We start from the raw sequence: 25,706 nt of genomic DNA on the forward strand, positions 1-25,706 counted from the left end.
GGTACTCCATGATTTGAGATACATAGTATTTTTCCCCTGCTTTTTTGTGTTTTCCCCAGAGTTGAGTAAGACGTTAACCATTTTTTTAAAAAAGTTTTCCTAGTTATACATGGACACATTATCTTTATTTTGCTTATTTGGTTTTACATGGTGCTGAAGATCGAACCCAGTGCCTCACATGTGCAAGGCAAGCGCTCTGCCACTGAGCCCCAGCCCGATGATGACCATTTTTATTTGGCTTTCAGTTGAAGTTGTTCAAAAGAAAATAATTGGACTAATTGAATCCTAGCATTTTCTTCCTAGGAAGGACTAGATCATGGAACCCAGGGCAGGGCCCAGCTACACAGATGAGGGCAGTGGAGGCCTCCACCCTCAGACCAGTGTGGTTCCCTTGTTCCCTTGGGCGTACTTTGCCTTTTTTATTGTCTCACTACCTCCCCTGCCATTGTGTATTTCAGTGTCTTTCGATTTATGTGTGCATAGAAGTATGACTTATTGTGGTCCCTTTTTAGCCTTAGAATGTGGGATGATGTGTTGATGCAGACTTATTTTTTCTGTATAGTGGTGGTTTATCACATATGGGTATGTTTTGCAGGTGTGAGAGGATTGCTATTGTACTACAATCATGGTGCAAAAATACCAGTCACCAGTGAGGGTGTATAAACACCCCTTTGAATTAATTATGGCTGTAAGTACTGTACATTTCCATTTACTCTTTGGCTTCTTATTTTTTAAGTCTTAGAATCTGATGCTCTGTAAAACTTAACGTGCATTGTTTGTCCCCATTGCTTCACTTAGTCTGTTTACATGCTCATGAACTGTATTGTGTGTAAGATGTTTTTAAAACATAAGCCTCTGAAATTCTGCATATTTGTTTTATTTTATTTTATTTTATTTTATTATTTTTTTTTTAATATTTATTTTTAGTTTTCGGTGGACACAACATCTTTGTTTGTATGTGGTGCTGAGGATCGAACCCGGGCCACACGCATGCCAGGCGAGCGCGCTACCACTTGAGCCACATCCCCAGCCCCTGCATATTTGTTTTATAAAAACACCCCTCAGGATCATGTGTGAATTCGCGTTAATTCCCCCTTTAAAAATGCAGAAGTGGGATTCTGACTAAACACTTCCTATGAATTTTGTTCTGTTTTTCCTTTTTGGTTAAAGTAGCAGAGGGACGTGGCGTGTGGGTTCTTACCTGTGGGAGCGAGCTCTGGTTGTGGGTGACTGCAGATAGTCTCCGAGGAGCACTGGAAGGGGGCCTGCCTCGGCTCTCTGCTGCCTGGGCTTCCCACCTGACAGCAAATCTGTGACTCAGATTCCACAAATGAGATAACTGAAGTCTCATTTCTTGTTGTTATTTGCCTGAAAATTTGGCTAAAAATAAACATTTGATTGGACAGAAAAACTGTTCCAGGTACTTTTACGTTATGTGTAGTAATGCTCCTTGCCTTCTCTTTTGTGTTATTATAAGGGTATGATATACCTTCAGGAACACGTGATAGCTCCAGGAAAAGGCTCTCACTGTCACGCACATGCATCCCTAAGGAAGTGTCACACTGAACACACCAGGGTTCTGAAACCAGGGTCAGTGAGCCAAGTTGCACTTGTCTCCTTTGGGTCCCCCACACCTTCTCAAAGTGCTCCAGTACCCTGACTTCTAACACTGAAGGTGACTGGGCTGGGGATTTGCTCCAGTGACATGGCTCCTGCCTGTTATTCGCAAGGTCCTGAGTTCTATTGCCAGTTAGCACCCCCACCCTCAAAGTAGAAAGAAAAGTTCCAGTCTAAGGGATTAAGGGGAAGTTTTGTGGGTGTTTTATTGAGGTATAACTTACATATAGCAGATGGCTACATGTTAGCCACATAGTTTGATCAGTTTTTTTTTTTTTTAATTTTTTTGGGTTGTAGATGGACACAATACCTTGATTTTGTTTGTTTATTTTTATGTGGTGCTGAGGATCAAACCTGGTGCCTCACACATGCCAGGCAAGCGCTCTACCTCTGAGCCACAGCCGAGCCCCAGTTTGCTCGGTTTTTTTTTTAGATTGAAAGCATGCCTTTGTTTTATTTGTTTATTTTGATGTGGTGCTGAGAATCAAATCCAGTGCCTCACACATGCTAGGCAAATGCTCTGCCACTGGGCTACAGCCTCCGTCCTGGTCAGTTTTAAGATGGGCTGGGGATATAGCTCAGTTGGTAGGGTGCTTGCCTCGCAGGCACAAGGCCCTGGGTTCAATCCCCCGCACCACCACAAAAAAGAAAAAAGGAAGAAGACGAGTCACCCCCACCTCTGTCAAGACAGAGTATTTGCATCTGCTACCCCAACAAGTTCCTTGTGCTCCCTCTGTCAGGTGTGAGACTTCTGTGTGTATGGCTGTTTCTGAAAAACAGTTCTGTATTTCCCTTAAATATATCTGAGTGGCGCTGCCTAGTATCTGATGAATGACAGGACGTGTCTGAGAGGCTTTGCTGTCCGTCCGCGTCTCTCTTGCTGGTCTGGCTTTGGCTGTGTGGAGCAGAGGCCGCTCCAGCCAGCCTGAAAGGGAGTTCTGTTAGCAGCCACACTTGTGGGCTGTAGGAATCTCACAGACATTGAGGGTTTCCAGCTGGGACAGGCTGGAGCCTGGTGGTGGAGGGGGCTCTTGGCAGCTCTAGGGCCTAGGAGCAGTTGTCCCTGGAACTTCACCCCATGGGACCCCACCTTGCTCTATCTGCCAGAACTTTTTTGTCTCCCCACCAACTGGCTTCTTGCTCACTCTTTGCCCTTCCCTGTGGCTTCAGCTCAAGTGCTTTTCCAGTTGGCCAAAACCCTCTGGCTCCAGTTCCACTTTGTGGCATTTCTTGTTGAGTTCTTTTAGTTTCTAAGTGACCAGTTCTTGTCACATTTCCTAGTTCACGTTTTTGAAAGAAACTTTGATCTGGTCCACTTCTCTCCCTGCCCCCCCTCCCCCACCTGAACTACAAGCGATTGGCCAGCTCGCCTAGTGTCAGCCTTGGGTGGGATGCCTGACCCTGGCCAGTTCCTGAGCTGGTGGGGTGGGGGGAGGAGGTGTGGGGATAGTAGGGACCGAAAGGCCATGAGGAATGAAGCCGCATGTCTGCCCCACCAGGGAGGGGCTGTGGACAGGGCGTGTTGTTTTTTGGAGCCCGAAGTGTGATTTAAAAAGCGGTCTGCTGATCTCTTCTCCAAACACTAGATTTAATAAAGAGACTTTTTGTCTAATTTTCAAACTTCCTTATTTCCCTTACTTTACTATTTTCAAAATTGAGAAGTTTGCTTTGCAAATTTCATGCATGAATTTACAGAAGAATTCAAAAATCAAATTTGAATTTCTTAAAAATTAAGCCTTTGTAGATTGCTTTTGTTTTGAGTAGTTGTTAATTTCCTTTTGAGTTGTTAAAAAATATATATTGCTTTTCTCCTTCCTAAACCAGGATATTCGTTAAGTCATTAGGATTTTTGGTGCACTTGCCCCTTTTCTGACTGTAGTTGTGTGGCTTAACATCCTCAATATTCACTCATTTCGCTTTTTTTTCTCATTGAGGAAAAACAACTGTGATAAGAGGAAGCATTTGGGGTGAGGAAGAAGGGCTGCAGTCAAGGCAGGGACAGCACTGTAGCTCTCAGTGAAATATTTGTGAGAATCTCAAAAAGACGGTGCTTCAAAAATCACAGTGCACAGCAGAGTTCAAGGAGTGACAAGTGGGGTGGCATTCAGCAATAGGTGATTTTATTAGGGGTCCTAATTTATATGTGTCCCCATGGAGAGAAGGATTGGGAGAAAACAAACTTGCCCAACTTGAGCATGCGTTGGTTTGCTTTAACCAAGAGTTGAATTGTAGCTTAGGATTCATTGATAGAAAATGGTTCAGGTGGAAAGTTCCTATTGCAGATAGGTAACCAGCGGGGCCAGACATGTCCTTTGCATTTCAGTCAATTTAATGAAGACTTATCATTGTTTTGGGGTCAGCAGCATTGAAAAAAATCACATTAATGGTCTCATTAACTTTTTTTTTTTTGCAGTGCTGGGGATTGAACCTTGCATGGGCCACGCCAGCACTGTACCACTGAGCCATGTCTGTTCCCAGCCCTCCCTTAACACATTGGAATTAAAGTGTGGTGAGGAGGAGGTTCCTAGTAGGCATTTGCAGCACTTTGAAGTACTTTGTTAGATGTTAGCCCAGAAATGGACACTGGAGCCGAGATAGTGCTGCCCCTCCAGCTCTGGGGGAGGAATCCGAGATGCCACAGTGCAACCTGCAGTCAGTGGCAGAGATCTGATTCTTGAGTTTAGTGTTCTTTTTGTCACACTGTGCTTTTCCCTGCCCCCCAGTAATGTGTATCTGGAAACATCTTATGAAAGGTCTTGTCCATGAAGATGGCCTCAAATCTAGTGTCACCCAAACACATTTCCCAGGGCTACTCTCCTGGCACAGGGGAGGAGAAATGATCCGTGCAGATGCCCCAGCTGAGTGTGCCTGCAAGGATGTGGGGTCTCCCCCGGCACAGGATATGCCCCACAGATAGGAGCTTGGAAGGGGAAGCAGCAGGCTGAGGTGCTTGGGTTGGAGGTTTCCTGTGAACTGCCTAATGAGGCCTTTTCAAGTGCAGCCCCTCCCCAGGCTGGGGCCCCCTGGCTGACAAGTGGGAGGAGAGCAGGCCTGAGGGGCCACATTGGGTGGATCTGTTTTCCACCCAGGGCGCTGCACGTGACAAAAGGGGTGACAAAAGGGGCCCCCCCCCCGCTAGCTCCTGTGTGTCTAGGCACTCTTCTCCGCTGTCCCTGCCCTCCTGGGCCTTCCCTGTTGCCCAGGCAGCCTCGCCCCTCCCCTTCTCTCTCCCTCCCCATCTCAGTTCCCTCTTTTTTGGCAGTGCTGCTTTTCTCCCCAAACCCTTTTCTCCTCAGTGTACCCTCACAGGCACACTGTGTTAGTTGTGCCTTCAGGTCACACGGGTCTCTGTCCCTTTCTCTCCCAGCCACCAGCCTGCCTTCTAGTGGTCTGGGAGAGGTGAACAGACATGACTTGCTGGTTTTCCTCCTCCCATCTTTTAGCCCTTCGAGTCATCCTGCGTTCTCTTCCTCACACCTCCTGTTCTGTCAGTCCTCTACTGCAGGATCCCGCTGCCTGTCCCCTGCTTCAGAACCCCGTGGCTCTGTCTTTAAGGCTCTTTCTGCCTGTGTCCAGCCCTTCCTGTTTTGCCTATTTCACAAATTGTGCACACTTCCCAATTTGAACTTTTATTTTATTTGTTTATTTATTTTGGTCCTGGGGATCTAACTTGCATACAAGGCAAGCTCTCTACCAATGGAGCCCCAGCCCTAACTTACATTCTTTAATGTTCTGGTCTGCTTGAGAGCAGTGTCCTTCCTGCCCCTGCCCCTGCCCTGCCCTGCCCCTTTTCTTTGGCTCAGATGTTTGCCTTTCTCATCTGTCTTTGTAAATCTTTTTCATCTTGTCTTGCCTCTCCCCTGATGCCTCTCCAGGCCTGCCTCCTGTCTCTCCTCCCTCTCTTACATCTCCTCCCCTTTCCCCTTTTCTCCCACCTTCCCCTTTGCTGGGGATGGAACCCAGGGCCTCCTAGTGCTGAGCAAGCCCTCTACCACTGGGCTCCACCCCCAGCCCTGCTCCGTTGCCATATTACTTACTGTATTTGCTGTTCTTCTCAAAGGTCCTGAGTGTCACACTTCAGCTATTTTGCACGTTCCTCCAGGGCACTAGGTTTTTGTTGTCTCCCAGTGTTAAGTGGTCAAGTGCGTAGATATACTGATGTGTGTGGTCAGGGGGTTTCTCTTTGTTCATGTGAACTTTGAATGTGAGGACTTTTTAAAAGTGGCCTTGGTGGAAACAGATCTAAAATGTAACTCCAGGGCTGGGGATGTGGCTCAAGCAGTAGCGTGCTAGCCTGGCATGCATGCAGCCCAGGTTCGATCCTCAGCACCACATACAAACAAAGATGTCGTGTCCTCCAAAAACTAAAAAATAAATATTAAAAAATTCTAAAAAAAAAAAAAAATAAAACGTAACTCCAGTCCCTTTTTCAAGCAAGGGTTTTGTGTTTCTCCATAGAGTAACTCGCTGTGATCCTTCAATTAACAAGCACCTCTCCAAAGGGCAAGGACCTTTTGTGATGAAGTTGGCTAATTTTTTAAATGTCTGCATAAATTATGCAAAACATTGCTGGCTAAGGATGTAGTAACAATTTAAGTGGTTTGCTTTTCCAGGTCGAATTACCAAACTCCTCTTTGCTGGTGCAGCACTGTGGATTAAATGGCCCACTAACCAAGTTTGCTTTTGCTTTCCTCCTCCTCTTTCATTTTGTGTGTGTCTCTGGCTCTTTAGGCTTTTTCAAGGGTGACTCTTTTCTTCCCACTAAGATTAGAAGATGAAAGGAGAGGAAAGAGACTTGTTTGGAGACCAGGTGCAATTCTAGCACACCACCAGCTAGCTCTATGCTCTAATGACTAGGCCGGTACCCAGCCGTGCTGGGAGGAGGTGGAATGAAGTAGGCTGCAGGTGGAGCAGGGACTGGTGATGGCCATGTCCTCCCTGTCCCCTTTCCGACACCCTTCCCTCTTCCATCTGCAAATACCAGGGAATTGACTGACTTATAGGTTATAAGTAAATGACCCTGCTTGAATGTGTGTCTCTTTCAGATCAGATAGATGTCTTGGAGCAGAAGCCTCCGCTTAGGTGTGCAGATGTGTGCAGGTCATTGGTCTGGTTGGCTGGGCAGAGGCGCACAGGTGCTCTGGGTACCGCTTTACCCTCTCCTCTGTGTGGCAGCCATCCTCCTCTGAAGCGCCACCCGTTCATCCAGCCCTTCTGGCCTCCAGCTATTTCGAGCTGCCTGTTCGTTTTTCTCAGACTTTCCTCTTTCTGACTCAGGTCCCGTGTATATCATGTTTTCAGCATGATTTTATTATTTTGAAATGTTTTCACTCCACCATTCATCTTCTCAAAGCACATCTTTCCTCGTCCTAGATTTCATCCCGGGACCTTCTTATATTTCTAATTCTGGTTTCCAAGTTCCTGGTGATCAAGTATGACACTGAGACACTGAAATACACCTTATTCATTCATTCATCAAGGTGTGGTAGGTCTTCAAACAGCCTGGTGTAGTGCAGAGAGTGCTTTTTTTTTTTTTTTGAGATGGAGTCTCACTGTATCACCCAGGCCGGCCTGGAACTCATGATCCTTCTGAGTAGCTGGGGTAATGGGTTGGTGCCCTGCTAGAGTTTTTTTTTTTTTTTTTGGTGGTACGGGGGTTGAACCTAGGGATGTTCTTCTACTGAGCTACACCCCCAGCCCTTTTAATTTTATTTTTGAAACCTGATCTTGTTAATTTGCCTGACTGGCCTTCCTCAGCCTCCCCAGTAGCTGGGTTACAGGCTTGTACATTGACACCCAGCTAGAGTTCATTTTGACTCCAGTGAATAAGCACGCTACTCTTCAAAGAAGGCTGAATTAGTAAAACCCAGCTTTGCTCAAGTCTGGGTGGAAGAAAGTGTTCTAGTTTCTCTGAGGTGAACTCGGGTTCCCGCCAGTGTTCAGTGGAGGATTGAGCACTTCTCATCTGTAAAGGTTTTGAATGTGAGTTCTGTTGTATTTGGTGAGGGCTGGGGTGTCATCAGTCAGGTTTATTTGGTGTTAGAAGTGGACAGTGAGCGTCTGCTCCCATCCCCTGCTGTCTTGAGGCACGCTGGGCCTTCCCTTTCTCCATGCCCACTCTCCTGGAACCACTGTGCTCCAGGTTATTTTCATGGTGCCGGCGAACAGGGGTAGTTGTGGTGCAGTAGGGAATATTTCAAGAAGAAATGCGACAGGATCAGTTATAGCTCCTTGCCCCTCTCATTGTTTTTTTTTTTTTTTAATTTTTTTTTTGATGTAGATGGACACAATATTTATTTATTTTAAAATATTTACTTTTTAGTTGTAGTTGGACACAATATTTTTATTTTATTTATTGTTTTATGTGGTGCTGAGGATCGAACCCAGGGCCTCGAACGTGCTAGGTGAACACTCCAGGCTGAGCCGCTACCCCAGCCCTCTTTATTTATTTTAATGTGGTGGTGAGGACTGAACCCAGTACCTCACATGTGTGAGGCAAGTGCTCTCCAAGTGAGCTACAGCCCCAGCCCATCTTTCATTGTTTTTGTTAAACAAAACAAAAAACCAAAAAATAGGCGAAAAAATTTCACAAAAACTTAGAAATTTGTTTTATGAAAAATTTCAAGCATGCACAAGGGGAATCACACGACCCTGGACTGCCATGATTGTCCATCTGTTCTCTTCTCCTTATTTTCTGGTGTACTTGAAGCAGATTTTGGATATCTGAATTCATTGAGAAATATTTCAGCATGCATTTCTATCATTGAAGACTTTTCTTTTTAAAACATAACCATTGCATTATCATTATACCTGATGAAAATACAAAGAATTCCCTGGTATCATCTAATACCATGTCCTTATTCAGATTTTCTCGATTGTCTAAAAAGTCTGTAAATGTTTGACTCCTGATTTGAGTAAACTGCTCACGTTCTGTCAGCATGTTTCTTAAGTCTCTGTGCTCCCTACCACTTCCCCTCCCACTTTGTTCCCGTTCATGCAACTGGTTTGGTAGAGAAACTGGGTCATTTTGTCCTGTGCCTTTACCTTAGCCTTTGGCTGATTTAACTGTTCATGGTGCTGACAGGCAGAGAAGGCCAGGCCTTGGTGCAGTCAGTCCAGCCACCTTCCAGCAGCTGTTCTAACACAAGCCGAGAGACGGACACTAGTGGTTATGACTGGCTGCTCACAACCCTCTCATTCCAGTGATGATTCTAGGTAATTTTGAGTTGCAAATAAGGTGTAAAATATCTTTTCCCAAATTAAATGAGGGTCATTCTACTTATACTTTCTTTAACCCACTGACTTGGGCCATATGTCATCAAGAGGAATGAGTAGCCTTCTGTGTCCTGTAGGGCTGGAGTGTGGCTCTGTCTAATGAGTGGAGTGGCTGCTGTAGTGGTCCGAGGGGTCCCCTTGTGCTGTTATCATCCACCCATCTTTCTTGATTTTTAACCTGTATTAACAGTTTCTTGTATTTCTAGTGGAATTGTTTTAAAAGTCCTAATAGAAAGCATATATTGCGTCATAATCCTCTTGAAAGATGCAATTTGATATTAGGAGTACTAGCTTTTTTTTTTTTTTTTAAAGAAAACTCTTAAGCCAGGTATGGTGGCATGTGCCTATTTTTCTACTTGGGAGGCTGAGGCAGGAGGATTGCTTGAACCCAGGAGTTCAAGGCCAAGCCTTAACAGCATAGTGAGATCATGTCTCAGAAAGAAGGAAAGGAAATCAGTCTGTGCAGCTCATAGATCTGTACTGCCCTGCTTTTGTGCTAGAGGACTTGAGTTATTGCTGCTTTCGTTTGTAAATGCCTTGCATATTTGATGAGATAGCTGTGTGCCTAGCTCTCTTCCTCTTGGGTTCCTGGCTCTCCTCTTTAGATCTTTCTGGCTTTTCTTTTTCTGTTCCACTTTCTTGCCTTCTTGGGTACAGACTCACTCTTCCTTTTTATCTATTTGGGCTGTCTGGGACACCTACTTGTATATTTTGTGGTTCTTGGCCATATGGACACTGTATTTAGTAGTTGATGCTGTTTTAGAAATAGTTGTCCAGCTTTCTCACCTGGTTTTTCTTCTGGGCAGCTTTATGTAAACCTGTGGCTTCAACTGTCACTTGATAAACCAAAGATCTCAAGGCTTTACCTGTAGCCTGGGTGCCTCTCAGATTCCCCCAGACTCTTGGCTGGCTAGAAATCTGTTTGACTCTTCCAGGGCAGATTTAGTACACCTGAAATAGAATTCACCTGTGCAAGAACACAGATACCACCCGTGCACACACACAGACCAAACCATCTTGCTTTTGATCCTGAGCATGTACTAAACTCTCAAATAGATTAGTCTAAAGAATAAGTGAGGCTTGGAACTTATGCTTAAGCTTAAGCTTCCTGTATTACTTCTACTTCTGGTTAGGACAGTTTTAACAAAAGGTCATGTTGGAACCTATTCTTTTGGTTGGATGTATGTACTACTTAGATCGTGTTTCAAAAGATTCTGATGTGAATGGTGTTTTTTTGTGAGTAAAATAGAATTTATATTCTGTGAACTAAAACGTACAATTTCTATAGTCACCTGAAAATGTGTCCTCTTGTGTGTATCACTTACGTTTGTCAGGTGACTTGGTCCCATAGTGTAAACACAGAGCATGCAGAGGCACTATTTCTGTGATTCTCCTGCAGAACCTAAAATTCATTTTAAGTAAAATTCTTTACTCTGATAGAATTACCATTCTATCAGAGTAAAGAATTAACTTTTCTTTTTAATTTTCTTTTCAGGATTTTTCCAAGTTTAAACCTGAGAAGTTGGTTAAATAATTCTTTTTTTTCCCCCTTAATTATTATTCTCTGACTTTAAATAGTCCTAATCATAAAATGTGTTTCTTTTCTTTTTCCTAGTTTAACTAACACCTGTGTATTTATTAAAAACCAAAGGTTAATAGGTATGTATGTATGTATGTGTGTGTGTGTGTATATATTTAAGTGGTTGTTGGGGAGTTGTAGGATTTATGCTACAAATATTTAGAAAGTGCATTTCCTAAACACCTATTATCTTCATTTATACTTTTGCTTGCTTGCCTTCCGCACCCCTCCATTTTCCCTCCCATCTCCCTCCCTCCCTTGCTGGGGATGCAACCAGGGCCTAATGCTACGCAGCCTCTACTGTAGAGCTGTATCTTCATCCTGACTTAAGTTTTCTTAACACATAGTTGGTTTAGAATGTGAGTTCTAACCATTCTAAATTCTGATTCTTTACCAGGAGAGAAAGAAAGAAAGGCAGGCAGGCAGAGGGAAGAAATCAGGAGGACTTGGTCATTCAACAACAGGCAGGGTCATCTGTAGAACGGTTGTGCTGTAGTGCTCTACCACTGAGCCACACCCCACCCTCTTTGTTCTCCTGAGTAGGATTTAAATTGTTAGTGTTTCAAGATATCTGATGTGCAACTTGTAAAATAGTCATTTAATAAACACTACAGGATAGATATTTTCCCGATGTATTAAACTAACTCCTCTATTAGCTTGCTGACTCCATGAGCATTTATTCTGGTTCATGAACCAGATAATATTTCCATAGCTCATTGCATTCTTTTATGTGGGCAAACACATGGCATCTTTAAAAGCTGACAGCTGCAGTTCCCTGGAACACCAAATGCTTTTCTCAAGTCCACAAATTTATCTTTTACACTCTGAAAAGTAAAACAGAACTCTGCCAAGTCCATCTTGATTTGAAGGAATGTGCAAAACTGCTGTTTTGTTGTCAGAGATATATTTATATATCTCAGTTCATTCTTTATTAGACCAAAAATTTTATGGATTGGGAATGGTTTTTGAAAGTCATGACATATTTTAGATTCCATTGGACCCATTTAGCATCATGTGATTGCTTTAAATACAAGTTAAACACATCAAAAACAGAAGTAAAGCCTTTCATAACACTGTGGACAGTCTTGTTTGCCCAAGACTTAAGTCATTGTGGCATGTGACGCATTTGACATTTGAGATTTATTGACGGAGACAGGTATTTTAAATTTAAAGATCTTTTATTAAAATGTGTACAATTCTTTTTCTAACTAGTATCCTTTAATCCTCTAACAGGGATTGGTTAATATACTTTTTAAAAACATTAAAAAAATTTTTTTTTAGTTGTAGATGGATTTATTTATTTCTATGTGTGCTGAGGATTGAACCCAGTGCCTCACACGTACCAATCAAGTGCTCTACCACTGAGCCACAGTCTCAGTTCTTAATGTACTTTTTTTTTTTTTTTTTTTAAATTTTTTTTTTAATATTTATTTTTTAGTTATCGGCGGATACAACATCTTTGTTTTGTATGTGGTGCTGAGGATCGAACCCGGGCCGCACGCATGCCAGGCAAGTGCACTACCACTTGAGCCACATCCTCAGCCCCTTAATGTACTTTTTTAAAAAATATTTTTCTTTTAGTGTAGATGGACTCAATACCTTTATTTTATTTGTTTATATTTTTGTGTGGTGCCGGGGATCAAACCCAGTGCTTCACGCATGCTTAGGTGAGTGCTCTACCACTGAGCCACAACCCTGGCCCCTTACTTTTGATAGTGAAAACACAGCATAAATATGTTGAGATCCTCTAGAAGAACATCAGTGTTTATGACTGAGCATGAGCAGATAGTGATTTGCTTTTATATTTTGTGGGCACAGATAATGCTATTTTAATGATTGAAGCAAGTATAAAAAATAGAGATGAAATTAAAATGCATATGATGTGTCTGAGTCAAGTATAGCCAAAGCCAGGATTTAAATGGAGAGACTGTGGGGGCAGTGGGTCAGCCCCGTGTTGCTGTGAGGGTAAGTTTGTCTTCAGCCTCTGGATTCTTCCCCGTTAAATGTGTGTTGTTAGTTGGCATTTTGTTATCACACAAGGGGTCTCTTCAGTTTGTTTGTATTCTTCTGAGACAAGGTCTGCTTCTGTTGCCTGACTGGCCCTATATTCTTGGGCTCAAGTGACCTTCCTGCCTTAGCCTCCCGAGCTGGAATCACAGGTTATATTAAAAATAACCAGTCAACACTGATTATTTTCAAGGGTTCAGGGAAACTCTTCTCTTTTAAAAGGGGTTTATGGATTGCTTCTTTAAGTGGTGGCTCTGAGTCACAGGGGTTTTGCTTTACTTTCGTGAATCCAAGTCAGCCCAGTCTCCTAAAATTGGGTTCTGTTCAAAACCTGACCATTGAAATCAGAGAGGCTGGGGGTGGGGGGTGTTCTTGAATTGTCCTGCCTGTGTTTGACATGACTAGTTTGTTGGCTCAAGTATTTTAACATGGACAGGCATCCTTCTGTGCAGGGGATCAGGAAAGGTAGTTCTCGGATCCTAGTTCTAATTGAGGTGATGCTGGCCGGGGAAGCAGAGGACAGTAGTGATGATAGTGTTTTCAGCCTCTGCTGGATGTAACTTAGATCTGTGGAAATTATCACACATGTACGTTTTGACTGCTGTTGCCATACAGTGAAAAAGATGATTTTAAAAGTCTGTACATCAGTGGATTCTTACTGTCACATTTCTTTTCCATGAAGGCCATTTTAGAATGCTTTGTAAGTGATGTTAAGATCCTTAAATACAACCATATCATGTTTTTAACATTAAAACTTGAAACTTGTGAAGCAGTGTAGTTTGAGAACGTTGGTCAGGTACCAAGGAGACAGGAGGGCCATGTGGCATTGGGGTGGCTGCCTTCTGGGTCTCATTTTCTGCAGGATTGACACGTGCATTCCATCGTGCTAGCCCTGGAGCGGAGCACAGAGCTGTTTCCAAGGGCTGCATGAGGAGGTGACGTTGCCTGGCCTAGAGCCAGCCTGAGACCCCCACTGGCCCACCCTTTACAGAGGCCTACCAAGGCCTAAGGATGACAGCTGGCATGCTGGGTGCTCACGTGCCAGTAGCTCACTCACTGCTCATGCTTGCTCTGTGGGTAGGCTCTTCTTTTATCTCACTTTACAAATGAGGAGACTGAGGCTTAAGCTGCTTGGCTGCAGTGCCATTCCTGAGATGGCACGGGCAGAACCGGAGCAGGCCACATGCAGCTGCAGACACCTGGTTTTCCTGATTGCCCAGGGAGCCACACTGCCGTCTTGGCTTTAAAAGACCCTTCCCTTGGGGCTGGGGATGTGGCTCAAGTGGTAGCACGCTCGCCTGGCATGCGTGCGGCCCGGGTTCGATCCTCAGCACCACATACAAACAAAGATGTTGTGTCCGCCGAAAACTAAAAAATAAATATTAAAATTCTCTCTCTTTAAAAAAAAAAAAAAAAGGACCCTTCCCTTTCCTTTCCCTGACCTTGCTCCTCTGGATCTGCTGGCCTGATCTGGCTCTCTGCTGGGCAGTTAAAGGTCTCTCTTCTCTTGAGCAGGCGGCTCTGCCCTACAGGTCACGCCGCTGGATTTTCCGGCCCTTCATTGTGCTGTGCAGCCTCACAACTTTGTCCTCTTGAAATGCAGTGCTGGGAGAGGCCAGCTGGGTGGTGGGCATGATAATTGTGTTTGTGTGGAGAGGGAGTGGATGGAGTCTCTGGGAGCAGAAGTAGCACATCAGTCGCGTGAGGCCGTGGTGCTGGCATGGTGTCTCTGGTCTGGACCTGTGCAAGATTGCCCCAGAAAGCTTTGTCCTGAGAACAGTAGGTGACTCTCCTGGGACTGTTGGAACAGCAGGCTCATGTGGACATTTATTCAGGCCACTGTGGTGCTTCACCATTGGTTCCCTACCTGAGTTCCTTCTCCTCCCCTAAACTGTGGAAGGTGTTGATGCCATCCTGCTACAGTGCCACCCATGAGGCCTGATTCAGGGCCAGCTGGGTGGACACCTCTGCATAGAGCAGCAGGTTCCGCACTCCCCCTCACTTATTTTATGAAGATTCTCTTCCCAGCTTGAGTCATGTGTTCAGGGCCATCTTTTCTGCCTCCAGCAACTGAATGTAGTGTACTTAATTAATCAGGTGACTCACGCTCTCCATGTATTTCCTGTGCTCAACTATAACGGGAATATTTTGGTCTTAGTGCCTAGATTGAAATACGATAATTTTCCTATCTTTATGGCTTTTTCTCTTCTTTAACAGAAGAGAGACCTGTGTACTGTTATTTATACCTAGATTTGTTTTTTGTAGTTGGCTAATTATAAACTTAACTGGTTTCCAACAAAGCCTCATGAGATTTACATCTTATACTTTTAGGGTCTTGGGGGGAGATAATTATTTTAGTTTGATGAATACATGGATTTTATGCGGTGCATTTTCAAAGCATAGTAAAAAGATAAAATGCTAGAGGAGAAGCTTATTTAGTGTTTTAATCTGTTTGTGTTGGAAAGGCTCTGGCTTATTCTGTGGGGCGCCCAGCCGGTTCCTGGATGTTGGACTAGCTGCACTTGGTCTGTATTTCCTGCTCAGCAGCTGGTGTGCAGCATGGGACGGTGGCCACATTTATCGAGTCTTGTCTTTATTCTGTGTCGGGGCCTGTTGAACACCTGACAGCGCTGCGGGCTGGAACCTGCCGTGGGCTGGCCTGGGGTGCGCAGCAGGGGATTCTCTCTGGCTCAGAGCTTGTGCCCTGAAATGCCCGCTGCCCATCCAGAGCAGCTGCCTCAGCCTGTTTTCTCATTTTAAAATGGGGGAGACGCTCACTTTGTAGAAAGACCAGGCCTGCTCAGCACTTCATCTTTGCTGTGTGCTGTGCGCACGGTGGCCCTGGGTGGAGCTGCAGGGGCTGGGGCCTGCTCCCCACTTGTCCCTTAGGTGGCCGGGCACTTCGTGGGCGGGGCCTGTCCTGCTTGCCCTTCAGCCTGCCCCCTGCCTGCTGTGTGGAGGGAGGGAGTGTTTGTGGAATAAATGATGTTACGGATTTCACTGAGCTTTTCTTAGAACCTGAGAGAACGTCTCAAAGCAGTTTGTATTTCTCTTTTCTTTACACATGGACAGTTGATTGGATTTTACTCTGGCTGAGGTGGTTCATGATGCCTTTTTTTTGTCATAGTCTTTAAATAGTCTTCATTTTATTTTTCAGAGCAGTTTTAGGTTCATAGGAAAGTGATCAGATAGTGTAGTTCCCCGACTTCCCCCGACGGTTTCCCATCATCAGCATTTTGCGGTGTGTTTGTTAACAATTGATGAGCCACTATTGGTGAAGTCCAGTCTGGGCTCACTCTTCCTGTGTGTGGTGCCTGCTCCTGTCCGGCAGCAGTGGCAGTGCTCCACGTCATTCTCCATCACCTCACTTTCTCATCAATAGTAGGGTGGACTGAATTCAAGAATTGAAGGAAATCATTGTTCCCCTTTAGCTTAATGTATCTCCCCCTCTCAGATTTGCTGTTATTAAGAGTCAGCTGCTTTACAAATTGTTTGGACCAGATATCTTAATAAATGTCTTTACTTTGGCTTTGTGGCATGTCGGAAAGCTGCTGTGAACACCAGGGGTGCTATGAACCCTCTGAGGCAGGGTGTGCCCGGACGTACCAACCAGAAGGGTCTTGAGAGTGTCCTCAGGGTGAGAGAGAGATTAGTGCAACAGAGCCCTAGGCTGTGGTGAGGAGGTTAGTCCTGAGATTGTTCAGAAATAAGACGCTGGCCAGGCATGGGCCTTATATTTCTAACTTAAAATGGAGGATTTATAGTTAACAAGCATACTTGAATTTTATTTGGAAGCTCAGTAACTGTCAGTCTGTTAGTGTTAACAGAAGTTTTCTGAAGATCTTTCCTGGAAACTCTTGAAGAAGAATTCTTTACAGGTAATTCAAGATTAAAAAACAAAACAAAATAAACTCATAAAAAGGATAAAATATTCAAAAATTTAAAAAGATAAAATATTCTAGAAGATCTTGTTAAACCAAGGCTTAAGCTGCGTGGTTGGTAAATTTGGGTCAGCAAGGAGAGAGAGAATACAGTGTGTGTTCTTAATCAGGAATCACCTGGAACCATCCTCCTCTTCTGCCTTACATCTGAGGCCAGATCTGAGTGGCAGTCTTACTTAAGCCCAGTGGAAGCATGCTGATCTTTTAGTAGATTATGTGATTGTTTTTCTTTTGAGCATAATTTTGTTTTCATGCTCATTTTGTGTTTATGGTAAGGGGTTCAGTTACTCAGAAGCCATGATACTTGTTAGGGTTGGATCTGAGGTGTCCCCTAAAGCTCCTGTTCCTGCAGGAGTCCTCAGAGGGGGAGTGAATGGACTGTGAGGCTGCAGCCTAGTCGGTCCACCCTAGTTTGAATGGACTGGCTGGTGGTAACTGGGCAGCTGGGATGTGGCTGGGGGAGGCAGGTCCCCTGCAAGGGAGCATCTGCCCTGGGCCCTTCCCCTCTCCCTGCTTCCTGACCCCACCATGAGCTGAGCAGCTTTCCTCTGCCCCTCCCCTTACATCAGGCCCGGAGCAGTGGAGTGGCCGTCCATGGACCGAGCCCCAGATAAACCTTCCTTCCTCCAAGTTGTTCTTGTGAGGTATTTTGGTCAATGCAAAACAACAGTCCTTTATGGACACTTGACATTACTGATTCTTAGCTCTCTCCTGTGAACCAGGAAGGACAGGTCACATGACTGTCATGTGCAGCATGAAAGCACCAGGTCCACTGTCTTTTGGGAGTGTGTGGGGAGCTGGGAGCTGTCAGACTGTGCCTGTGGGCGGTGTCCCAGTCCTCCAGTCCTTGCCTGCTGCTCCCGTGCTGGGGTGGCTCGTGGAGGAGGAAGTCATGGGCTAGTACTTGTTTCTAGGACCCCAGGGTGGAAATGTCTGGTAGAAAATCCTAAAATGTCCAGGGCTGTGGATTTGGTCCTGTAGCAGGAGACCCTTGTTGGTAATTTTGCATCAGGGCTTCCGTCCGACTGTGGTCCCAGCTGGGAGCGCACTGTGAGGCTGAGCAGAGGAGCCTGGTTTGGCGCCACTCACCTGAATGTCTCAGGAGCCAGGAAAACTGTCCTCCTGTGTGGAGGGTGGTTCTTTTTTTTTTTTTTTGGCAGGGGGTGGGTTGCTGTTCTTGTTGTTTTGTCTTGATACGATTTTAAAATATAACCAAAAATCTGATTCATGACTTCTCTGTGGAATGAAAACTTTCTGCATGTGAAGTCTGTTCATTCTGTGGGTGTTTTCCCAGGTCCCTTAGGTCTGTGCCACTGTTGCCTGCTAGGAAGGTCACATGAAGGTCTGTCAGGAGGTGGGGAGGGTGGCGTTCTGCTCAGGCTAGAGCATTTGCCTTGGTGCAGGCCACACACCCTGGTGGGACAGACACCTTGAGTCAGTGTGCTGTTTCCTAAGATGAAAACATGGATTTTGGAAGAAATTTAGAAGTTCTTTCTCTTGTGCTCTGACAGAAATTGATCATGTTTAGAATCAGAGTGGGTGGGGGTGAGGCTCAAGGGCCCAGGTTCCATCCCCAGGGCTACAAAACAGACGGCAGGCCTCTGGAGCACATGGGCTGTGTGCAGAGCTCCTGCTGTCGCCAGCACCCCGTTCCTTCCCTTGACCACTGTGGAAAGTAAGCATAGAGGGCTGCGTTGGGGCTCAGGGGTAGAGCATCACCTGGCATGCATGAGGCACTGGGTGTGTGCTGGGAGCCATTAGCCAAGTAGGTATGACAATTTCCTTGCCAGCGTACCCCATGTTGCTGACATGTTGCAGTGACATTATATGTAGGTGACCTTGCTCAAGGACCAAGGTAGATTAGGGTGTTCCCGGTTTTAAGATAATCGTGTTTAGGGCGTTCCCAGTTTAGTTTCCATTGGTATACTTAATAACTCGTCTTTAAAAGGCCATGTGCTACATTTTTGTATTGTATCAACATATGCCCTAACTGTTGTTGGTCTTACTGGGGTGCCTCCTTCCTCTAACAATTTCTCTTCCTCGGAGGTGAACAACTTCAAATCTTGAGTCAACCATTTTCCCCAGTTTGCCTGAGAAAGTTCTAAGAACAGGCAGCTCGAAACAAAAACAAAATAAATCAAAACAATAACACATTGTTTTTTGAATTGGTCACCCATTCTTTCGCTCTTCCTCAGGGGCGAGCAATTTCACTTACCTCCAGGCTTCAGAAGTTCCCCGTACGGGCCACCAAATGCCGCACAGGAGCTGACCTTAGCATCATATCTCGTCAAGAATGGCCAAAACATTGGCCATTACAACAAGCCACTCAAACGCTTCGAGGCCTAGGAGTGGCGACTAATCCCCATAGAAGTTCTATGATATTAGATTGGAAGGATCCTGAAGGATGTGAAGGAACTATACAGCCATATGTATTGGATCATCTTCCTATAAATTTATGGGGACGAGATGTCCTAGATCAATTAGGTTTGACGTTAACAAATAACATCAATCCTAATGCGCCCACTACTAGGGCTAGACAAGGCTTTAGGAAAGAAAAAAGATTAGGAAAACAAGGGCAAGTTATAGCAGCACCAGTACAAATAGATCAAGGAACAGACAGACATGGGTTGGATTTTCAGAAAGGGCCACTGAGACAATCAAAATTACTTGGAAATCAGAAAGACCAGTGTGGGTTCCTCAGTGGCCCCTGACTAAAGAAAAGACACAAATAGCCCATGATCTGGTCAAACAACAATTAGCGGAAGGACATATACAACCTTCCATATCTCCCCATAATACTCCCATTTTTGTCATCAAAAAGAAATCTGGTAAATGGAGATTATTGCAAGATTTAAGAGCCATTAATAATGAGATGGTTATTATGGGACCTGCTCAATCAGGGATTCCTCAATTGTCTGCTTTGCCAAAAACTTGGCATGTTTTAGCTATAGATATTAAAGATTGTTTTTTTTCAATTCCAATTCATCCCAAGGATAGTCCACGTTTTGCATTTACTATCCCTGCATTAAATCATGAAGGTCCTGATCAGAGATATGAATGGAAAGTACTCCCTCAAGGGATGGCTAACAGTCCAACTATGTGTCAAATATATGTTAACAAAGCAATCCAGCCACTTAGAAGTCAAAATCCTGAACTACAAATATTTCACTATATGGATGATGTATTATTGGCACATAAAGATAAAAACATATTGCTGGAATGTTATGCCACACTTACAAACTTATTAAAAAATTATAATCTAGAGATAGCAATAGATAAAGTACAATTAAATTTTCCAATTAATTATTTAGGAGTTCTACTATCCTCAACCATGGTCCGTCCACCAAAAATTCAAATACGAGTAGATCAACTGAAATCACTTAACGACTTTCAAAAGTTATTGGGAGACATAAATTGGATAAGGCCTTATCTAGGTATACCAACAGGAGAATTGGGACCTTTATTTGATATTCTAAAAGGTCCATCAGATCCAAATTCACCCCGCATGTTAACTCCTAAAGCAAGAAAGGCATTAAAAATTATTGAAACATATATGGAAAACATACATTTGGATAGAATTGATATAAGTTTGCCTTTATTATTTATTGTACTACCAACAAAAAAATATTCCTACAGGAGTATTTTGGCAAGAAGGTCCATTATTGTGGATACATTTATCTTATTCTCCTAACACTATTTTTACTAGGTATCCTGAGGCTGTAGGACAATTAATACTCAAAGGAATAAAAGCAGCGAAGGGAGTGTTTGGAATTTCTCCCAATAAAATTATTACTCCATATACTATGGATCAAATTGATGAGTTAGCTAATGAGTTAAATACTTGGGCAATAATCATGTGTAAATCTAATGTTTCATTTGATAATCATTTACCATCTAATCCTTTGTTGTCTTTTTGGTCTAAGCATCCTGTAGTTTTTCCTAAAATGACAAGAAAAACACCTATCATGAATGCTCCAAATATATTCACTGATGGGTCAAATAATGGTACAGCAGCAGTAGTTACCCCTGATCAAACTTTTACATTTTTAGTACCCAAACAATCAGCTCAAAAGGTAGAGCTTAATGCAGTTTTACAAGCTTTTTTGATGTTTAAAGATTCTGTATTTAATTTATTTTCTGATAGTCAGTATGTAGTTAATGCTATAGTATCTCTTGAAGATGCTGGTAGGATTTCCCCTTCTTCTACTGTTTTCTCTTTGTTTTCCACTATACAAAGTCTAATCTGGGACAGAAAAAATCCATTCTTTTTTTTTTTTTTTTTTAAACAAATGTCATTTAGTTTTTATTCATAATCATAAACTTAACTCTGCAATCCAGCTAGACTTGGGAGGGGAATAAGGAAAATATGGAACCCAAAGAACTGCAGCGAGAGCACAAAGATTATGGGATATTGCGAGCAGATGGGATGGAGGGGTGCTCTCGTGAGCTACAGAAGGAATGGTTTGGTGGTTAAGATAAACACAAGTCAAATGTATTAGAGTTGTCCACAGTCGGAAATGGTGATCTTCTTGCTGGTCTTGCCATTCCTGGACCCAAAGCGTTCCATGGCTTCCACAATGTTCATGCCCTCTTTCACCTTCCCAAAGACCACATGCTTGCCATCCAACCACTCAGTCTTGGCAGTGCAGATGAAAAACTGGGAACCGTTTGTGTTTGGCCCAGCATTTGCCATAGACAAAATGCCAGGGCCTGTATGCTTTAGGATGAAGTTCTCATCATCAAACTTCTCCCCGTAGATGGACTTGCCGCCAGTGCCATTATGGCGTGTGAAGTCACCACCCTGGCACATAAATCCTGGAATAATTCTGTGAAAGCAGGAACCCTTATAACCAAATCCTTTCTCTCCAGTACTCAGAGCACGAAAATTTTCTGCTGTTTTTGGAACTTTGTCTGCAAACAACTCGAAGGAGACGCGGCCCAAGGGCTCGCCGTCGACGGCGATATCGAAGAACACGGTGGGGTTGACCATGGCTGACAGAGAACGACCACAGGCGACAGCAGCGTCTTGAAAGCGCAAAAATCCATTCTTTATAGGACATATTAGGGCACATACAGGATTGCCTGGAGCCCTTAGTTTAGGCAATGATTTAGCAGATAAAACTACACATGACATACATATTTTCTCTACATTTGAAGAAGCTACAAATTTTCATAAAAGGTTTCATGTTAATGCTAATACTTTACAAAAGCGTTTTAAAATAACTAAAGAACAAGCCAGACATATAATAAAACAATGTCAAAATTGTGTGACATTTTTACCACAAGTTAATCTTGGAGTCAATCCTAGAGGACTGATACCTAACCATATTTGGCAGATGGACGTCACACACTTGCCAGAATTTGGAAAATTAAAATATTTACACGTTACAGTTGATACTTCTTCTGGATTTTTGATGGGCTCCCTTCATGCCGGAGAAAAAACTAAAGATGTTATAGCTCATTGCTTACAAAATTTTGCCACTGTGGGCGTTCCTAAACAGTTAAAAACCGATAATGGTCCTGGCTATACCTCTACCTCTTTTAAACAATTTTGCTCATCATTTGGTATTACTCATATAACAGGAATCCCTTACAATCCACAGGGACAAGGCATAGTTGAAAGAGCTCATCAAACTATTAAAACATACTTATTAAAGCAAAAAGAGGGAATTGGAAGGGGGTATATATCCCCCAAAGATAAACTTAAAATAACGCTTTTTACTCTAAACTTTTTAAATTTGGATTCATCAGGACTTAGTGCTGCGGAAAGGCATATGTATCCAAAAAATGTACATAAGCCTAAAGTACTTTGGAAAGATATTCTAACAGGACAATGGAAAGGTCCTGACCCAGTGATTGTCTGGAGTTGGGGGTCTGTTTGTGTTTTTCCACAGGGAGAACAGCAGCCCATTTGGATTCCAGAGAGATTAACTAAAACAGTTTCTACAGATCGAAAAGAAGATGATTTGACTCAAATCCATAACAGCTGATATCCAGAACTCCAGCTTGGCCATTCTTACATCTGCGACAGTGATTAACCAGGATGCTTTTTTCAATAGCTATTTTATTATTGCATTTTTCCACATCATAAGGTTCTATTTTTATTTTTTGAGCTCATACAAACCTAGGTTAATGTTTTTCTGATCAGTTTTATTTTTTGACTGTGGAGTTTTTAAACATTGCAATAGAGATTTCACCCAGGTAAAGCTACAAGGCCTTTACTATTTTCTTATGTGTTGTACGTTTGTGTACACTCTTGTGTTTTGTGTTGTATGTCTGTATGTGCGTATGTCCATATTTCTTATATGAGGAGCGCTCATGAAAAAATGGATCCGAATTATTATTATTTTTTTATTCACGTGATTTAAATGGTTTAATTTAAATTAGGTAAACAGCTGTTAAGGATTGTTTTTAAAGTAGGTTAACAGATCTGTTTGTTTACTTTCACCTTTCCTTTTCATTATATTTAATAATTCTTTTCAGGATAATGTCTTTTTAGCATCATTGCCAGAATTCCTATCTTCATCCCAGTGCCGGTGAAGACAAAGATAAAACCAAACTACAGCTTCTATGATAGCTATCACAGTAAACTGTATAAACTGATGCATCAATGAATATAACTCAACAAGTAATGCTCAATCAAGGAGTTAACTTACTTTGGGAGGAAACGGATTTTGGGAGGAAATGGACATATTGATAGATTCCTCCGCTTTGAACTGCTTGCAGAACTTGCCTGGACTATGTAACTATCATTTGGTGCAGCGAATTGTGGTAATGCTGGCATATCTTTGCTGATGGTGTCACCAGTGATGCAATTTTTCCCAAGGAGCCGTCAATTGGCTTGGTGTCGTGGCATTTCTGTATCCTCCTCCCTTCTGCTAGTGATGGTCTAAAATTTGGGGGCCAATGGCTTATGCTGGACCGGTAGTCAGTGACGGGTATGATCCAATTGCAGTGGTATCAACCTAAGACAGGAGGCTGACGCCTAAAGGTCAGTTTTCCAATGACGGGTAAGAACCATATGTTGAATTGGACAACCTACCAGGCACGGTCCATAAGCCACATTAACCTCACTCCCCCACTGGCACCAAGGCCAAATTTGGGGGCCAACAGAGGTGAGGCAAAGAACCTCACCCCCCCACTGGTGCATAGACCTATCCACAAGTATGGCTGTATGCTGGACCGGTAGTCAGTGACAGGTATGATTCAGTTGCAGTGGTATCAACCTAAGACAGGAGGCTGACGCCTAAAGGTCAGTTTTCCGATGACGGGTAAGAACCATATGTTGAATTGGACAACCTACCAGGCACGGTCCTTAAGCCACATTGCTTGTTGTTTAATTAATCAGAAGGGGGGAGATGCTGGGAGCCATTAGCCAAGTAGGTATGACAATTTCCTTGCCAGCGTACCCCATGTTGCTGACATGTTGCAGTGACATTATATGTAGGTGACCTTGCTCAAGGACCAAGGCAGATTAGGGTGTTCCCGGTTTTAAGATAATCGTGTTTAGGGCGTTCCCAGTTTAGGTTCCAGGTTTAAGGTTTAAGATTATTCCTGCTGGGAATAGGGCGTATCCTGCTGCCTGAGTTCCCCTTGAGTTCTCACGGGATTTAGACAGTATATTTTGGAGATAGAAGCCCAGTGGAGGTGGATTTGGGCAGAGAACGTGGATTTGGGCAGAGAACGTGGATTTCCCCAGAACGTGATTGTAGACGGCTGGTGTGAGTTCGGGAATAAAGAGTTGCTGTTTGAATCTACAAGCTGTGTGGTGGCTCGTGATTGTGTGCCCAGCCAGACTGCGGCATTTGTGCCCAGCCAGACTGCGGCAGGTGTGCTCCTCAGCATCACACAGAAACAAAATAAAGATATTGTGTCCACCCAAAACTAAAATATAAATATTAAAAAGAAAAATAAGCATAGAGCTGGGCACAGTGGCTCAGGCCTGCAATCAGGGAGGCTGAGGCAGGAGGATCGTGAGTTTGAGGCCATTCTGGGCAACTAGGCAATACCCCATCTAATAAAACAACATATTAAAAAGAAAAAGTAAACATAGCCAGTTTGTGCCACTGTGGCCAACAGAGTGGCCGAGAGCAGCCCCTTCCCTCTGTTCTGCAGCTGCGCCCGTGGCCTGCTTTCTGCAGCACTTGTCTCCGTCCTGCCATACTCAGCACCTCCCACAGAGTCCTGCCTCATTGTGGGGTGCCTTGGCCCCCCAGAAGGCCCTTGATGCCCTTTCCTGAGCCCTCCTCACCCTGGTGGTTGAGCTTTGGGCTTTTCCAGGCTGTCTTACTGGAGAAGGTGCAGTGTCAGCATCGTGGAGTCTTCCCCAGTGCAGTTCAGGATTTAACCTTGAGAGGAGTTTGATCCTGGAGGGTGGCCTTGGGGTCTGCCAGAGATTCCCAGACTGTTTTGTTTCAGAGCAGAGCCCGTGTTTTCTGGTCCCATCTTCCCAGGGGGTATTCCCCAATGCCGTTAGGACTTGGTCAGGACTTGCCATTGTCGCGCTGAGGCCTGGCCTGGATGCAGCACTGCTGGTAGCACTGTGGTGCTGCTTGTTACTGGTGGAGTGGAGCGCCAGGAGCTGCTTCTGCGATGGGGCTGTTCCCAGGCAGTTGGGTGCCTAAGTGAAGTGTGCCATAACTAACTGGTTGAGGGCTCTCTTTAAAAGGGGTCAAGTTTTTGTGAATTTGAGTTTCTGTTAATGCCTCATAAACACATGTTTCCCTAACAGCATTGGAGCTGGACACCTCAGTTACCAGTGGACTGAACAGAAGTTTCTCCTAGTGACCTGCTAAGGAAACAGGAGTGGGCCACAAGGCCCACGAAGGGCTGTGCAGTGGCCAGATGGGTCCTAGAGAGTGGCCACCTGCTATTTAGCCTTGACCTGGCTGTTCATGTGCTCCAGCTGCTCCCTGCGCCCTTTGCCTCCAGCCTCCTGCTGACTAGGGGGCGTCTAGCAGTGGGGCGGAAAGGCCTCTCTGGAGTTGTGCTGGTGCTCCTCCTTCCTTGGGTCACTTCTCCCAGCTGTTGCCAGCCCGGCCTGAAGTGGTTCCCCACCAGCTTTGGTGGCCCGCCCTCAGTCCTCTTTTCTGCTCTTGTGTGCAGTTACAGGTTTTCATGTCCCCTCTCCACTGAGGCCAGGCGGGGTCCCTAGTCTGCCCTTGTTAGACTCTCTGGAAGCCCCAGGGTCCCCAGCGTCAGCCTGTGCGTGCCGCCTTCTGTAGGTAGTTGCTGTTGATAGTGAACCACGGGACGGAGCGCAAGGGACTTAGCCACGCTTCCTCAGT

At 44.2% G+C, this 25,706-nt stretch overlaps 2 protein-coding genes across 7 annotated transcripts in view; one reads left to right on the top strand and one right to left on the bottom strand.

Moving 5' to 3' along the window:
* Sec14l1 (SEC14 like lipid binding 1) overlaps nt 1-25,706 on the top strand; it is a 58,892-nt gene that overhangs the window by 1,532 nt on the left and 31,654 nt on the right. For 5 of the 6 annotated variants that reach the window (XR_009224991.1, XR_009224992.1, XM_046424924.2 and 2 more), the window contains exon 3: nt 596-688. The exons of the other annotated variant lie outside the window; for it this stretch is intronic. Coding sequence is in view for 3 of the 5 variants with exons in the window: in XM_046424924.2 (XP_046280880.2) it covers nt 626-688 (63 nt within the window). In the remaining 2 variants the exon portion in view is untranslated. The remainder of the gene's footprint in view (nt 1-595; nt 689-25,706) is intronic. 6 annotated transcript variants of the gene reach the window in all.
* LOC124079405 (peptidyl-prolyl cis-trans isomerase A) lies at nt 20,710-21,448 on the bottom strand. Its single transcript, XM_046424926.2, has one exon. It carries the CDS (start codon nt 21,407-21,409, stop codon nt 20,915-20,917), a length of 495 nt encoding a protein of 164 aa, XP_046280882.1. The 5' UTR covers nt 21,410-21,448; the 3' UTR covers nt 20,710-20,914.

Source organism: Marmota monax, unplaced genomic scaffold (assembly GCF_021218885.2).
Source record: "Marmota monax isolate L192 unplaced genomic scaffold, Marmota_monax_Labrador192_F-V1.1 WCK01_AAM20220418_F8-fsc00362, whole genome shotgun sequence".
Taxonomy (NCBI): domain Eukaryota; kingdom Metazoa; phylum Chordata; class Mammalia; order Rodentia; family Sciuridae; genus Marmota; species Marmota monax.

What these genes read in the sequence shown, in the direction of transcription:
- LOC124079405 (XM_046424926.2), bottom strand. Translation starts at nt 21,409, where the DNA reads ATGGTCAACCCCACCGTGTTCTTCGATATCGCCGTCGACGGCGAGCCC.